The 16,821-nt window shown below is 53.8% G+C and overlaps 1 protein-coding gene across 2 annotated transcripts in view; it reads left to right on the forward strand.

Moving 5' to 3' along the window:
* The window catches only part of EPB41L4B (erythrocyte membrane protein band 4.1 like 4B), a 146,522-nt gene that overhangs the window by 61,854 nt on the left and 67,847 nt on the right, over positions 1 to 16,821 (forward strand). For both annotated transcript variants that reach the window (XM_062207790.1, XM_062207789.1), the window contains exons 7-15: positions 1,398 to 1,518; positions 3,334 to 3,421; positions 3,583 to 3,671; positions 3,974 to 4,043; positions 4,155 to 4,324; positions 6,611 to 6,720; positions 8,712 to 8,742; positions 11,991 to 12,024; positions 15,424 to 15,488. In XM_062207790.1, the coding sequence (XP_062063774.1) occupies positions 1,398 to 1,518; positions 3,334 to 3,421; positions 3,583 to 3,671; positions 3,974 to 4,043; positions 4,155 to 4,324; positions 6,611 to 6,720; positions 8,712 to 8,742; positions 11,991 to 12,024; positions 15,424 to 15,488 (778 nt within the window). The remainder of the gene's footprint in view (positions 1 to 1,397; positions 1,519 to 3,333; positions 3,422 to 3,582; positions 3,672 to 3,973; positions 4,044 to 4,154; positions 4,325 to 6,610; positions 6,721 to 8,711; positions 8,743 to 11,990; positions 12,025 to 15,423; positions 15,489 to 16,821) is intronic.

A 16,821-nucleotide genomic window follows, 5' to 3' on the forward strand; every position in this document is an offset into this window, starting at 1 on the left:
AATATGTCCAGAGCAGAGTCTTCATCCGTGCCTTTGCCCAGCGTGCCAAGCCACTGCACCCTCTGCCCCCAAGGTGCCCTGGGCCTTGGTCTTTGGGGTACAGTCCAATTCAGAGTTGCTGGTACAGGCAGGGGGCTGCACTGAGATGAAGAGAGAGTCACCAAGTCCCCGCTCGGTGTCAGACATTGTCCCATTCAGGGCTCCTGGGCCACTTCCCAGCTTAGCATTACTGTGTCCTCTGGATGGACAGGGACTTCTCCCGCAGACCAGCTGGGGTCCCTCTCCTGGGATAACAGGCCATGGCATGAGGTGCTCGGCGGCCTGGGCCACAGCTGGCACGGCCTAGGTGGGGAGGTAAAGAGGGCAGCTGGGTGCGTGGGACCTGCTGTTCCCAGAGGGTTCAGGTGGACGCCACTGGTTGGTCAGTGGGATTGGCCTGAGGGTCGCACAGGTCCTCCAGGTGCAGTGCCCAGCTCAGCTGTGTGGGCGTCATCTGGGAATGTGTTGGAAATGCGGTTTTCAGGCCTCATTGCAGAGCTATGGAGCCAGAAGCTCTGGGGGTGGGGTGGGGGACGGTGATGCGTGTTGTCAGGATCCCAGAAGGTCGTTCTGCACACCCATCACCTGGGCATCTTGTGAAAAGGCAGGTGGTGTTGTAGTTGGTCAGGAAAGGGGCCTGGGGGTCTCGCATTTTGCTCTGTGGATCACCCTTTCAGAGCCTGGATTTCCAGGGTCTTATCCCTGAGCTGAAGTGTGGGAGTGGGGGTGGGAGTAAGGAGTGTGGATTTTTTCACATCTGGGCAGGTGGGGACATCCGTGCCCTTGTCCCTTCATTCTGTGGGAGACAGGGTAGGAGCAAGGACCCTGGCAGTAAAAGCTGGGCATTCAGCTGGGATTGCTCTGAAAAAGCGCCCCCCCCCCCCCCGGTTGCACCTGATGCACGCAGTTGCTGCCGCAGCCCTCTCACCCCACCTCCTGTCCTCGCGGGTCCCCCCTCTGATTTTACCTGTGCCGAATTCTTGCTCCATCTGCTCTGGCACTGCAGAGAGTGTGCGTCCTTAACGAGAGCCTTGGGAAAGGGCTGTTTCTGAGCAGATCCTCGTTCCTTGCCATTGCAGTTCCCTGGGAAATGCAATGAGCGCCTCCCTGGGAGGGAGAGACAGTAATAACTGAGATGATGGTGTATGGCCCGCCGGGGAGGGCACTGGAATGGTTCCTGGGGGTTCCGAGTGTATAAATGGCTACCAGGCGAGAGGTAAATCCTCCCGAAAGGAGAGAGAGATGCCTTAGGGGGCACCTGTGCTTCACAGTCATGCAAAATGCCTTTGGACCTGCCTGCGGCAGTAACAGAAAGCGTTCAATGTCTCCTGTTCCCCTCCCTCTTATGAAATCTGCAGCGGAGCTTGGAGAGTGCGAGCTTCCAGAACACACGCCAGAGCTGGTGTCTGAGTTTCGGTTCATTCCCAATCAGACAGAGGCAATGGAATTCGATATCTTCCAGAGGTGGAAAGAGTGCAGGTACCTTGATGTGACTGCCTTGCATCCTGATAATAGATTTATTTATGTCGTGCATACGCTTTGGTCGCTGTCTCTTGTCTACCGGTAGAACCGCTCTGTCAGTGACTAAAACTACAGCTCCAATCCTTCCTTCTCGCCTGTGCTTCAGTCCTGTTTCCCAAGGCCCACCCATCCTCTCTCTTGAGACAGTGCAGCAGGAACTGAACCATTCTCCCTCCTCCCCTTCCCTTTTTCCCCTCCCCCGCTCCTTCTCAATTGCAGAGCCTGAGTCTGATGGACTTGTGGCTGCTGGGGATGGGGGGCCACTGCTGTCCTGGGGACACCCCAGGTGTGGGCACTGAGGAAGCACTGCCCACACCTGTGTCTCTGGTGACCCCATGACCTGAACCTCCTAGAGCAAACCTTTTAGAAACACAGGTCGAGCATCCCTAATTTAAAAATCCGAAACTTGAAACTCTTTGAGGGCCAATGTGATGCCACAAATAGGAAAAAAGAATCCACACTTGATCTCGTGACGGGTAACAGCAGAGATGCAGGAGCATGAAAAGTATTGTTTAAAATTCCCTTCCAGCTGTGTGTACACAGTATATTAGAAATACAAATGAATTTCATGTTTAATTAGCGTCCATCCCCAAGATAATTCATTACGTATATGCCAGGATTCCAAAATCCCACATGCGGAATACTTCAGATAAGGGACACTCGACCTCATTCAGCACTGTTGCGTGGGGCGCTCACAGCTGAAGCTGTTGCAGGAATGGTAGTTAGGAGGCCTGAGTCCACTATGCCATTTTTCTCTCTGGTTTTTCCCTCCATGTTCCTTGCTCACCTCGCAGATCTCAACACTCACCCCATCACCACGCACACTGTCTGGCACTCACTGGGATTCCCAGAGAGTAACCTTTGCTTTCTCCTGTCCTATCACCCCAAGGTACAGTCTGTTCCAGGTCATGCTTGGACCCTGGAACTTAGCATGGCTTCCTGTTGTCTTCCCATCCTAACAAAAAGCTCCTCTGACCTTTTCTTAATAAGGTGACCTTAGTGCATTTTTTAAAAAGATTTATTTATTTGTTTGAAAGGCAGAGTTACAGAGAGGCAGAGGCAGAGAGAGAGAGAGAGGGAGGGAGGGAGGGAGGGAGGGGTCTTCCGTCTGCTGGTTCACTTCCCAGATGGCAGCAATGGCCAGAGTTGAGCCTAACTGAAGCCAGGAGCCAGGAGCTTCCTCTGGGTCTCCCAGGCGGGTACAGGGGCCTAAACACTTGAACCATTTTCTACTGCTTTCCCAGGCCATAGCAGAGAGCTTGATCGAAAGCAGAGCATCTGAGACTCAAACCAGTACCCATATGGGATGCTGGCACTGCAGGCAGCAGCTTTACCCAATATGCCACAGCACCAGCACCAGACCAGCGCCCTTAGTGCATTCTTGTCTAACATTGAAGCAATGTAGAAGTGTGTGGGTACCATCCACCCCTATACACACACACACACGCACACACATGCTCGCTCGCTCTCTCTCTCCCTCCCCTCCCTGCAGGAAGCATGGGCAGCAGCCTATCCTGCTCCCTCCCAGCCTGTCCCTTTCGCATGTACATGCATGCCCCCACACAGACAACGGGGCCTTGTGTCCTTAGGGGATCCTGTTCCAGGCACTGATCTGTGCTCTTTCCCTTCCATTACTGGTACATTCTTGGGGTGTCTGTGAAAGTGTCCCCTGGAACCCCTCCTTGCTTTCTCTGCCGCGCAGCCTCCCGTAGCACGACCGTGCCCTTCCCGGCGCCGTGGCCGTTCAGGCATGTTTCCTTTGCTTTCTCCCAGGGGAAAGAGCCCTGCCCAGGCGGAACTGTCCTACCTGAACAAGGCGAAGTGGCTGGAAATGTACGGGGTGGACATGCACGTGGTCAGGGTAAGACCCGAGCCCGGCCCAGTCCCGTGCTTTTGCTGTTGCTGAGAACTGTGTGAACAGCGTGCCAGCAAAGTAACTTGTGGAGAGGAAACTGTTTTTGCACTGTGCTGTGTGACGACCTGTTAGAACCCTCTACCGACTGTCACTTCGTTTGTTTGTAGGGAAGAGATGGCTGTGAATATTCTCTTGGACTGACCCCGACAGGCATATTAATCTTTGAAGGAGCTAACAAAATAGGCTTATTCTTTTGGTAATTTAGTTTTGTCTAATATTAAAAATGTTTTTTCCTATTTTGTGGTGGAATTCTCTGTGATGAATGATTCTTGAGGCATATTTGCAACACCCTGATTTCGTTCTGAAAGCACGCCGTACTGTTGTCGTTGTGGGTGTGTGGCCGTTGCGCTGAACCTTCTGAGCAATCACGCTTTCAATGAATGAATGATCCTTTTTCTTAGCCAATCAAGGCTTTAAAAAGTAGAAAGGAAGCTGGTGTTTGATGTGTGGCTGGTTTCACTGCAGGCCATGCTTTTACAGTGCTTTCTCTCTGACCAGGCCTAAAATTACCAAAATGGATTTTAAAAAGAGCAAACTGACACTGGTGGTGGTTGAGGACGATGACCAGGTAGGCATGCCCTCCCCTGTGCCGCCCTTGCCCCACCCACGCGCGCACGCGCAGTCTCACATGGAAGCCACAGACATCAGGGCTGAGCACCTGGTGCTTCCTCCCCCGCAGGGCCGTGAGCAGGAACACACGTTTGTGTTCCGCCTGGACAGCGCCAGGACCTGCAAGCACCTGTGGAAGTGTGCGGTCGAGCACCACGCCTTCTTCCGGCTGCGGGCGCCAGGGAACAGCAAGTCCAGCAGATCGGAATTCATCAGGCTGGGCTCCCGCTTCAGGTTCAGGTAGGGACCGCGTGCCTGCATGCGTGTGTGTGTGCGTGCTTGCGTGTGTGTGTCGGAGTCCCGAGGCTCCCATTTGGCTAGAGCCGTGCTGTCCGCTACAGGAGCCGCTAGCCACAAGTGACTGTTTAAATGAATGCATGTTAAGTACATTTTTTTTTGTTTGACAGGCAGAGTGGACAGTGAGAGAGACAGAGAGAAAGGTCTTCCTTTTCCATTGGTTCACCCTCCAATGGCCGCCGGGGCTGGCGCACCGCACTGATCCGAAGGCAGGAGCCAGGTGCTTCTCCTGGTCTCCCATGCAGGTGCAGGGCCCAAGAACTTGGGCCATCCTCCACTGCCTTCCTGGGCCATAGCAGAGAGCTGGCCTGGAAGAGGGGCAACCAGGACAGAATCCAGCACCCCGACTGGGACTAGAACCCTGTGTGCTGGCGCCGCAGGCAGAGGATTAGCCTATTGAGCCACGGCGCCAGCTGCATGTTAAGTATATTTTAAAAGATGGTTCTTCGGTCTCACTCTGCGCCCCCACGAGCTTGTGGCTAGGAGTCAGCCAAGGCAGACAGGACATAGCATCATCCTGGAAAGTGTGTTAGGACGTCGCTGTGCCAGGCAGCCACCCTTCGTCCTTACAGCAGCCTCTTAATGAAGTAGACAGGACAGTGCCCATTTTACAGACCAGGAATCGAGGGCCAGGAGGGTCACACAAGCTGCCCAAAGTCATCTACAGCCAGTATGCGGTACAGTTGAGATAGGGATTCAATCCTGGGCAGTCTGACGCTTCTATAGGATTTCTGTTTGAAAAAAAAAATAATTTATTTGAGAAGCAACGAGACAGAGAACTCCTGTCAGCTGGTTCAGTGTCCCGATGCCCACAGCAACTGGGGCTGGGCCAGGCTGAAGCCAGGAGCTGGAACCATGATCCGGGCCATCAGGACCCAACTCCTTGCACCGTCACCTGCTGCCTTCCCAGGTGTGCAATAAGGGGAAGCGGGAATCAGGACTAGAACCTAGGTACTCTGATGTGGGGTGTGGGCATAAACCAGCAGGTAGGCGCTCTCCGTCTCTCTTGTCTGCCTTTCAAAGAAAAAAAAAAAAAAATAAGAGTTTGTGCGCTTATCTGAGACCCGCTTATCTGACCCATTTGTTCAGAATCTGTGGGTGTGTACATACATCCCAGACAGCAAGTGTACATTTTAAAGGCACAGCTGGAGAAGGTGTTTGGGGCACCTGTTCAGGTCTGAGTCATGATTAAAAGATCGAAAGCTCCATGGTTTGTAACCTCTACCCACACATGGCACATCCCTGAACTCTGTTTAAAACGCCTAGAGATTTACTCCTTCCACACTTAGCAGCTCTGCAAGGAAACGGCCGTGCACCGCTGTTTAAAGGGTTATTTTCTTGGAATGTATTTTTAACTGCTCCAGGGTGGAAAGAAAAAGATGCGAGTCCTTTTTGAGAAAGAATCGGATCACAGGGTGGTCCCGGGGAGGGTGGGAAATGTCAGGACTGCAGAGGTTTGTGTGACACTCGTGGCCTGCCACGTGCATGCGGGCTGGAGACGTGTCGGGGTAGCTGCCACTGCAGGCGTTCCCCTCCTGGGAGGAAGCTTCCCCCGGATCTGGCCTACCCAGTGTCCTCTCTGCTCGTCAAGGAGAAGGGTGAGAAGGAAGGGGGTTTGGAGTGGGGTGGCCCTGTGGAGGCCCTCGGAGCAGGTGGCAAGTGCCACCCAGCTGCTGGTCAGTCATAAGCCTGCAGAGACCGGAATGAAGCAGCGATGGGTAAGGGCACTCCAAACCGCACCCGTGCTGGAGCCTGCGGCTGGGTGAGACCCAGAAAGCCTTGTGACATGGCAGTGTTTCTCTTGGCACCGCCAGGAGAGCCAGGGTTTAGTTTGGCGGTCATTGACAACCAGCCGCCTTATAAAGGGGAGCTGCATGTCTCCCCAGTGTGTTCCCTGGAAGTGGTTTTTTGTGCTGAGCAGCGTTCTCTTAGTCAAACGCGCCACATCCTCAGACCAGCTAGTTTTGTGCAGCCGAGTGGTTGGTTCCGGAACTGCAGGTGTTGTGCCTCGGCGGAAATATCTGCCCCTATAATGGCCTGGCTTTTGCGACTGAAATTGTGTTTCCAAGTGGAAGGTTTAAACGCAGTGTGTGTCTTAATCAAATGAGTTCAAGCCCAGGTGAAGAATGCCACCAGAGTCCTGAAAAATGCAGGCTCACTTTCCAGGCTGTATATGCACCAAGATTCTGGGTTTGGTAACGCGTGATGAAATATCATTTACTTCAACAGCGGGCGGACGGAATACCAGGCCACGCACGGCGCCAGGTTACGCAGAAGCAGCACCTTCGAGAGGAAGCCCAGTAAACGTTACCCTTCCCGGAGACATTCCACGTTCAAAGGTTGTGTGTTTTCCTTCCTTACGGTGTGGGCGGTGGGACCCCGCGGAGCTGGCACAGGCAGCCTGTGCGGTCGCTTTCCACGGTTCTGAGGCTTAAAACGCACAGGCATGGTCTCCGGATGGGACTCAGGCTTCTGCCGTCCTCCTGACTTTGGTCTTTCCCCACTGTGGTCGTGTGCTTCTCCCCCTTTTTCTGCGGTGCTTTCTGTGAGCCTCTTTACTTTTAGCCCTGGGACCTCCGCGATGCCATTGGCACCCACCGCCCTGCCTGCAGCAGATAGTGTGCCTTGGCGCACAGTCCCTTCATGCCTCCTCCACCAGTTTCCAACAGAGGTGTCAGGCTCATGCTTCTTGGAGGTCCGGCCCTGCACTTAGAGAAACTTGACACAGGAGGTTGGCATTGTGGTGCAGTGGATTAAGCCACCACGTGGGATGCTGGCATCCCATATGAGATGCTAGTTAGAGCCCTGGCCAGTCCACTTCTGAGCCAGCTCCGTGCTTATGTTTCTAGAAAAGCAACAGATGATGGCCCAAGTACATGGGCCTCTGCCACCCATATGGGAGACCTGGGTGGAATTCCTGGCTCCTAGCATCAGCCTGGCACAGATCTGGCTGTTGGAACCATTTGGGGAATGAACCAGTGGCTGGAAGATCCCCCCCCCCAACTTCCTTTCAAATTAAAACCAAATAAATCTTTTCAAGCAAAGACATTTGGCTCAGGTGCCCGCAGTTGCCCCAGACGTACCCGGCCCTAGGGTACCTGAGCCTTGGCTTTATCAGTTACTGCTGTGGCCCACGCCTGTGTGCGGCCTGGGACTTTGTCCGTGGCTGAGCAGGTGGGCTCACGTCTGTGCAGACCCAGCCTCTAGATCCCATCCCGTGGCGCTTCCCCTCCCATGCTAACTTACTCCTCCACTTAGGGCCCTTGGTCAGCACCGCATGGTTTCCTTTTTTATAGCCAGGTCCCAGTACTCTGAGCTCCCTTGGTCCCTTCTCTGTCTTGCTGATGGGCCGTGGCCTTTCCACGTGGTGTCTGGTTCGGCTCGGGACTTGGCAGGCTTCCGTGGAATCCAGTGCCTCCACTTGCCCCTCTGGAATCCTCACCCTTGAGTTCCCCCACGGTTTTCTCTCTTTATAACCAACAGCACTGTAGCATGGCAGCCAGAATCCCCCGCTGCTTTAGTGGAGGGAAATGCCCCACAGTGGCCTCACCTTCCAGAGCTGCCAGAGGATGTGTGGTGGCTGCAGAGAAGGGGGTGCGTGGGGAGTTGGGGTGGGGGTTATTGCAGCAGTGGAGGAGATTGGGGGGGCTCTCTCTGTTCCAGGGGCTGTCACCTCCGTGGGGAGAGCAGTACAGTGTGTAGTTCACTGGGTTAAGGTTGTCCAGAAACAGCCTCATATAAATAAGGAAGAGTTTTCCAAAGATAACAAGATCTGTGCTGACAGTCACAAGCAACAAGGTGGGTCCCCCAGGAGTGGCTGTCCCTGAGAGGGGTGGGCCTCCTGTGGTTTGACTCCCCCGCCATGAGATGGCATCTGAGCTCTTGGAGGCCCCAAGAGGGGTCCTCAGGGGTCCTCCTCCTCTTCCCTTCCTGCTGGTCTTCCCAGCTTCCTTTCTCCTCCTTTCTCCTGACATTTTTCCAGCTGGAGTTCCAGCATCTTCTCTGTGAAGGTGTCCATGATGCTCTCTGCGCTGTGCTTTTGCAGACTGGACAGAGTGTAGTTGAATGAGCGGCACCTCGTCCCCCGCCCTGCGTCCCCTCCGTGCAGGCGCGTGCTGCTGTCACCCTCTGTCGCCACGCGCTGTCTCTGTCTCTGTCTCTGTCTCTACCTTGACATGCTTCTCAGTGTGGCGCATGCGCGCTCCAGGAACGATGGCTGAGCGAATCGGAGGCGGGGAGCAGATCTGCCCGGGGTAGCTGAAGTCCCTGTCCCGGCGTTGTCTGTCCTTGGCCCTCCAAGATGTCCTAACCGTCTGCTCTTCCTTCACAGCGAGCAACCCGGTGATCGCCGCGCAGCTCTGGTACGTGCCCAGACTCTGGCGAGCAGCTCTCCCCGCTGATTACCGTGCTTATTTGCAGTGTTGACTTTTTTCCTTAATACAATTAAGTTGCAGAGTGAGTCACCTGGTTCGTCCTTCTCCCCTCCCCCTTTCCTGCTGCCTGGCTGTGCCATCCCTCCTGCCTTGCTGAAAGTACACAGCAGAATGTTCCAAGACAGTTTGTTTTGCTGGAAAACACGGTTGCTTTGTTTGAGCAGACCCGCGCTCTGCGGATTATGCCAGTGGGAGATAAGGGCTCTAGATGTGTGTACAGCGCACGGTGCTAAGGGTGGGGCAGGTGGTGGGGGCGGGAGTGGAAAGCTGTGCCCCCGAGCAAAAGGCAGGCTGGGGGCGGACGCTGGGCATGCTGGGACATGTGCAGCCCTCAGAGTCCTGCGACACAGAGGATGATGCCCCCAACACGCGGGCGTGCACACACACACTCCCTCAGGAAAAAGAACTTTACTGTAAGACTGAGAAGTCTCCAGCAGGGGAGGCCCAGAGAGTAAATCCTTGGGATGTCACAGGCTGCACTGTGTCTTTCACAACCACTGATCTTTGCCCTTGTGACCCAGCACAGACAGCATGGAAAGGACTGAACATGGCCGTGTCCCGGGAAAAACATTCACAAACGCCAGTGGGCTGGATGGGGCCCATGCTCCTCTCCGGGCACAGATGGCCCTGATCTTGCCTGCTTGTTCGTTTGCCCTAACACATCCCCCTCAGCCAGGCCACACCCCAGGCTAATCAGATCGGTCTCCAGGCAGATGTGGGCTCCAGGCATCTGTTTGTACAGCTCCCTAAGTGAGAATTGTCCTACCTGGCCAGGGATCTCCCATCCTCCCGCTGAAACGTGTTAGGTGCACAGCTGTCACGTGAGAGAACCATGTCCTGCGCTGTGCCCACCATTGGTCTGGGCTCTAGCCCCCAGAGGGAGCCAGCTCAGTAGAATTAGCCTTTCGGGCATCCCAAGAAAAGGGCCCTGGTGGCCTGGGAGGTTGGCACGGCTTGACTGTCCGTGCACTCTCAGGACAGTTGGTAAGCACGGCGGGCGGTGGGACAAGTTGCCGGTGAGCCCCGCCCCCTAGCACTGGCTCGGTACTAACCCAGCTCTGGGGCCTTCTGCCCCTGTCTGGGCCTCCTGGTTCTCATTTGCAACCGAGAAGGTTGGACTAGATCCGTGTTTTTCCAGGCTGCTTACTGTTGGATTTACATACACGCACACGTACACTGTTGGATTACACACATGCACACACATACATGACCTGACAAAATCCTGGCGATTCTGGATGAAGCCAGGTGGGCAGGGAGAGGCAGTGCCTTCCTGTGCATCCACCTCCCCTTCTCTAGGGCACTCCAAGGCAGCTCCAAGGAGCACAGGCCTCAGAAGGGTCTAGAGAACACGGCTGGGTCCTGAGATCATCACCTGGACCCAGCCTCACCTCTCTGATTGCAAATGGTGTTAGCTGCACCATTCTGCCAGGGGTCCCTGTTGTGCCTCTTGTCCTTGGGTCGCAGTGTCAGCGGCTATTGAAGGGGGCAGGGGCGGTGCACAGCAGGGTCCAGGACCTGTTGCACTGCCATGCACCGCCCCTGCCCCTGGGGATGGTGGGGAAGCTGCAGCTTCCTTGCCTGGCTAGGCAGTTTGCCTGCAAGTTTGCCCCCTCTCTCTGGGCTCCCTCTGGCAGGTGGGATGCCCAAAAACATTTGCACCTTTCTCAGCTTGGCAGGAGGTCTTGCTTTTCATTTGCATGGACTTGTAAGTTACAGGATTTCTTTCTTTTGCTCTCTAAGGAGGTAATTGTTTGTTTGTTTGTTTTTCCCTAAGAAAATTACATTTCCCCCTTATTGACTCCTGGAGATTATATATTGGGAACCGAAACAAAGAAAATAAAAAATAAAAAAGACTCCACCAAAAAAAAAAAAAAGGCCCCAGCAAATACACCCTTTAGGAACAAATGAGCTCATAGCCAGCCGCTGCAGCTGCTCGACTGCTCTTCGGAGCCTGTGGGATCCCCGAGGGGGAGTGGGATTGCTCTGGGAGCCGGGGATAAAGCGGTGCCGTGGACTGCAGAAGTGCCACCAGAAACACAGCACCTCGCAGGACGCTCAGCCTCCTGATGCCATGCAGGCGGCGCTGCCCAGGCCCAGCGCCTGGCTCTGTGCCTTTCTGTGAAAATGGGAACACGAGGCATTTACACCGCAGGCGAGACTCAGAACAGTGACGGCGCCCTCTCATTGCTGCAGGAGCAATAAGCCTTGGTTTCCAGCACACCACCCTAGCAACCGCCGTTGCCCAATGAGTGTGCCTGTTTGTGGGTTTTCTCGCAGATAATGAGCTCCTGTTTCAGACATGGTGCTTTGTTTTTCACACCAACTTGCTCCATCCGTGTCTACACTGATCTGTCTATATTTTTTTTAAACCAGAGTGGTTATATTTAAGATTCCTCCTAAGTAGGATCATGCTTGAAGAGTCCCAAACCCTTCCCTGGTTCCTCAGTGCACACCCATTGATGTGCTGGGAAGAAGATGGGCTTTGAGGATGGGCAGATATGGGTTCCAGCCCTGGCTCTGCCACTCACCAGCCGACTGACCCTGAGCAGGTTTCCTAATTCTCTGTTAGGCAACTGCTCTGTTATCTGTCAGACGAGGTGCTGGGAAACATGGTTGACGTCCTGGCCTTGTGGTGGGGATTAAATAGTAACAGATGTGGAGTTCCCAGCACATAGCCTCGTGGGGAGGGAACGTTCCAACGTGGTGGCCAGGTCAGCCGCTGCGTGGCCAATAGCAAGAGCCCCATGTGTGGCTCCCTCCACAGTGCCTCCTGGGAGATGACCCTCCCTGCACCTGCATGAACCTGAAGCTTCTTGGTGCTGTCCTACAATGCCAGGGCAGCCTGAATCAGGAGCAAAAACTCTATGCTTGGCCCACCTGCAAAGACCTCCTTTTTTGGCATCAAATAAAAAACGGCATCATGGCTGCCATTTGGAATATTACCTGTGTGTTTCCATTCGTGAGCTTTGAGGGGATGAATGAACATTGCTGGTTGTGGTTTGCCCAGTTAGGTGTTCATTTAAGCAGCCAGTGGCTGAAATGAAACGGTATGTGAAAACCCCTAATGGAGCAGGGAGAGTAGTGATGGTTGTTAAATAAATCAGGAATAATGCCACTTGACGACCTAAGTTATGCTTTTCTTTTTGTCTCTTCCTTTTTTTTTTTTTTTTTTTCAGCTCTAAAGCAAATCCTGAAGTCCATAATTACCAGGTGAGATACTGCTTTTAAAGATTTTCCCGAAGTTTCTGAATTTCCCAGAAGGAATAGTCATGGTGTTGATAATCAGATTGGAAGAACCAATAACAGTGCCTGTTTTCTTGCGGGAACAGCCAGTGGAGACCCCCTCTCCTGCTGCCCCCTGATGTCTCTTGGTGACCCCAACTGCCAGTTTCTCTCAGCCTTGTCACTGAGCAAGCATCGGGGCTGGGAGTTTCTATTTCTGGGTTTGGGGTGTGGGGTCAAACACAAGCTCTGGGCAGCAGTCCCGGGAGGCGGCTTTTTGCCAGGCTGTGTCCTGGGCCTGGGGGACATGAGTCCCTTGAGACGTGTCCCCAGGAAAGGCTGCTTTGGTTAGCTGTTTGGGCAATGTTGCATCCTGCATTCCCTTGCTTGGACTTCACAGTACCCACTGGAATGTCAGAGTAACAGATTCCGCAGAAGAGACACGTGTTTTATTTTTTGTAGACCAGTGTTCCGCAAAATCAACTGAATGTTTGGGCAACCCCCCCTCCGCCCCCTAAAGAAACCAGCCTCACCCCTCCCTTTTAATTCGTTTTGAAGTTCTTGGTGGCAAACGTGACACATCGCTATGAAAGTCGGTGGTGACATGACAGGTGGATCAAGCCCAGCCTGGATCAAGCCAGTCCCTCAGCCACCGTGGGTGGCTGTCTCTGGCCATTCACAGCCTTCTACAACCCGGCTCCTGCATTCTGCATTCGCTTCTCAGCATTTCTCATCACACGCCATATGTTCAGCTCACAGAGAATTACATAATTGTTGCCCCATGCTTTCTTCCCACCACTTCCTTGTCCATGCTCGCCTGCCTGGAATTCCTTTGCCTCCCATCCCTGCTCTAAAATATCTTCCGAAGGCCCACTCCGAAGCCACCGCCTGCACACGGCCTTCTCGGATCTCCTCTACTGGCAGCCGCCGGTCCTGGTGTGTCTCAGCCCTGCTGCGTGTTCTCAGCATCCAGCGGCTTTAGAAAAATAGCCAAGGCCTGGGTCTCACCCTGGAGAGATCAGCTGAGAAACCAAAGAGGCAGAAGCCGGGCATCCGGGGAACTGCCGAGCCTCGGACGGGGGCTCGGAGGAGCAGCCGGGCAGGCAGGGGGCCCTGGGTTGGTGATGTATACCCCACCACACATGTTTATTTGTGCTTGTCGTGCCGTCCATGTCTGATAACTTCTCACTTGGGGCCCACTGTGGTCCTGAATGAGTGGGAGTGTCTGAGGGATGCCTTTCTCCCAGGCTTCCGTGCCCTGTCCCCAGTCTGGCTTTGAATGTCCCTCAGTACCAGAGCGATTCCATATGCCATTTCACTTTGGAGCCTTCTGATCATCTGCTTTTATGACCTTTCATTGCTGTGGAATTGCTTACCTGGAGGCAAGATCCCAGTGTACTGTCGTTAAGAGGTTGCCATATATGAGCCTTTAGAAGAATTTTGTAGCAGTTGATTTTGGTGAGGTGAAATCAGGTTCCTCATGACTGCAAGGGCCAGAGTGTAACAGGTGGAAAGTGCTTTGAACTTGGAAGGAGAAATGTCCCCACTTCTGTCCTCCTCGGCTTCCTTGGGTTCTCGGCTCTTCTTATTCACAGGATGCTTCTGTGTGGCGGGGTTCTCAGGTGGTTGTTGGCTGACGGATGATCAGTGCTTGAGAGAGGGAGAGGGAGAGAGAAGGAAAGCCCAGCAGGGCAGCCCCTTCCCCGGGAGCCTCCGGCTGCCTTCCGTCCCGTCCTCACTGCACTCTGGCTCAGAGTGAACCTCGAGGGTGTTGTCAAGATCGGAGCTACAGTTCTTGTTCTTGAGACGTTGTTCTCGCAGCATCTTTGGCCAACACTGGTGCCTTGCACCTGGCCAGACCTAGTGCTGCTCTGTCACTGTGTGGGGGTGAGCGGACGGAGGAGGAGCTGGGAAGGGCTGTGCACGGCAGGGGTAGCCAGCTGCCAGGGGCGGGTTGAGGCTGTTGAGGACATTGCTGTCATCGGGAGGGTGGCGGGGTTGGGAACGGGGGGGGGGGGGGGTTCTTCATCGTTTGGGGCTGTCCCTGGGATTACAGGATGTGTAGCTTCCCTTCTGCTCTGTCATTGTGACAGGCAAAAATACACACAGGTATTTCCAGTTGTCCGCAGAGGGACATAACTGCCCAGTGGAGAACCACCTGGGTTAACAGTAAAATACTCCTTGATAGCTGGAAACTTGAATAATCTACCAGAGGCAGCCAAGGAGGGTTCTGGGACCTCCTCTTTCCACGTGTGTGGTTGAGCTTCCCACCTGTCTCTGGTGGGTCTGATTTGGTTGTGTTGGACTTGGGGCTCAGCTCTGGGTCTCTCATTCTCTGTGACTGAAACACCTGGAGCAGCTTGGCTCTGGGCAGGTCATCTGCACCCTGTGGGCGTCTGTACCCCTGGAATTCTGCTGCCGAGACGTTCTGTAATCGCCTTCCCAGCAGCGTGTCCTCCTGGGGCTGCTTAAGACTCTGCTGCTGTGGAGCTGCCTTGGAGCGGGAGAGAGGCCATTGAGATACGAGGCAGGAAGGACCTCTTGGGCCCATGACAAGTGGATCAGAAGAATTGCTGAGAGTTTTCTGTACCACAGAGCAGGCCACTGCTTACTAATCAAAGCCGCAGGGGAAGGAGTAGGAGGGGACAAAATAATTAGAAGATTAATGGTGGCCAGACTGTTGTGGCTTAAGTGTCTGGAGGGCCTCCTTTGCCCCACAGAAAGTTTAACCTGGAGAACCCAGGGCTGCTGCCAGTGTCTGCGATTGCTGCCCTCTGCAGGCTGCAGGTGGCAAGGCAGCCCGCTGCCCGGCCTGGGCCTGGCCCCGCTACAGACAGCTTTCCTTCCTTTCGTCCATCTGTCCTTCCATGGCTCCTCCCTCTCCTCCTGCCTCCTATTTTGTCGGCATAATAAGTGCTCTGGCTGCTTTTTTTCTTTCTTTTAAATTACATTTTAGAAAATGGTTTGATTGCTTGCTTACATCAGGGAGAAAAGGAAAAAAAAATAAAGCATCCGTGGCCCTGCTGCCTTAGCGTCCGTTCCCATCTCCATCTGCGTGTCGACGTAATCATTCTCTTGGTTGTCATAGTTTCAGCCATGGAAAAAGTTGTTATTGGAGAGAAAAATCACCCCGAACCTTCCCTGGCCTCCCGGCCCCTTACCTTGCCTTGGCAGGCTGGGGGATCCTTCGCTGGGGCACGCTCGGAGAACCAGGCGCTGGGTTCCAGCCCCCCCCAGCCTTTGTTGGCGTAGGAAACGCGATCGTCCTGGGAAAGGAGGGCTTGGCTGTAGCCTGTCCGTGATTCCCAGCCCCCCTCGCCCCCAGTGAATGAAGCCCATTGAAACCCAAAGGTCACCGAGTAATCCGGTTTGGTGTTTTGTTTCTAGCCTCAGTACCATCCTAACATCCACCCCAGCCAGCCCCGGTGGCATCCGCACTCCCCAGGTGTCAGGTAAGTGCTGGAGCTCACGCAGCTCTGCCCTCCCCAAAAAAGTCCGGATCCCACGCGGTTAGAGAGGGGAAGTCTCCATCAGGGGCATCCCACGCGGTTAGGGACGGGAAGTCTCCATCAGGAGCATCCTGGAAAGCGGCGTGCTCATGCCAGAGGCGAGTACCTTTCCCAAAGCAAAGGAAGCCGCCATGAGCCCGGTCTTAACTAAAGCAAGCGTTGTGAAATAAAACTGAAATGCTCCTGTAAACAGTCACTCTAACCTCAGATACTCTGGCTTGGTTTTGTTATTTCAGAGACGTGATGTTGAATTTCTAAGTAACGCCTTTCGGTCCTGAGAACTGGTTTACTTCACATGTGCCCGGAACTCAGGGATTATTGTGGTGGTGCCTATGGTCAGGGTTTGTGTTTGGCTCAGGAAAGTTGTTCGGGAAAGGACCGTAGCTTTATGGTCGCGGTTGCAACTACAAAACTACGCGACCCCACCACTGTAGCTCAGACGCAGCATGTACAGGATGGCAGCAGGAGGGTGTGGCTGTGTTCCAGTAAAACACATTCCCAGAAACAGTGGGGTGTGACCCCAGGGTGATTAACGGACCCCTGCTTCTCACCTCCCACCATCCTTCCTAGGGCTACTGGCATCAGCCGTGCTGTGCTCATACTTAAGCTTGAAAGTTTTCCTTAAGAGTTGGATTTGAGATCAGTCTCCATTGGTGTTATATGTGTCCAGCTCTATTGGAATTAGAATTGGTGAGTTCAGTTGGCATGAAGGTGAGGTTGCCTTGCTCCTGGAGAAGGTGCAGAGAATGGGGTGATGGACGTAGGTCCACTTAGAGCGAGGCTCAAATAGAAGCTTCATAGAAGTTGGGGGTCCAGTGACCCAGCAATGCCATTTTATTAGAAACATGTGATACTCAGGTACCTTTTGAAACCGATTAGTAGAGTAATAATTCTGAATCTTTCTGTATCTCAAAGACAGTTTATTTTCCAGATGTGAGAAACAAAAGAGATTCATTAGAAGTGCTGTTTTTATTAACACAACTTTTAGGAAATTTTGCGATCAGTCTTGCGCACTTCGCACGTCGATTTCCTTCTGAATCGTGCGTGACCTAGCCCAGCTTTTCACCACAGGCGACCTGAGGACAGCTGCAGCCAGGGCTCCTCGCCGGGGCCCTGATGGCTGCCAGCCTCGGCGTCACCTGTGAGCCTGCTGCAAATTCTCAGCCTTGCCCCAGCCTCCTGCCCAGAATTGCTGGGGTAGGTTTGTATGCAAGGGGACTTAAAAGGTTCATAGAAAATGGAATTGAAATGTACATTTATTTTGGAGCAAGAAAAT

The sequence above is a fragment of the Lepus europaeus genome, chromosome 12 (genome assembly GCF_033115175.1).
Source record: "Lepus europaeus isolate LE1 chromosome 12, mLepTim1.pri, whole genome shotgun sequence".
In the NCBI taxonomy this organism is placed as follows: Eukaryota; Metazoa; Chordata; class Mammalia; order Lagomorpha; family Leporidae; genus Lepus; species Lepus europaeus.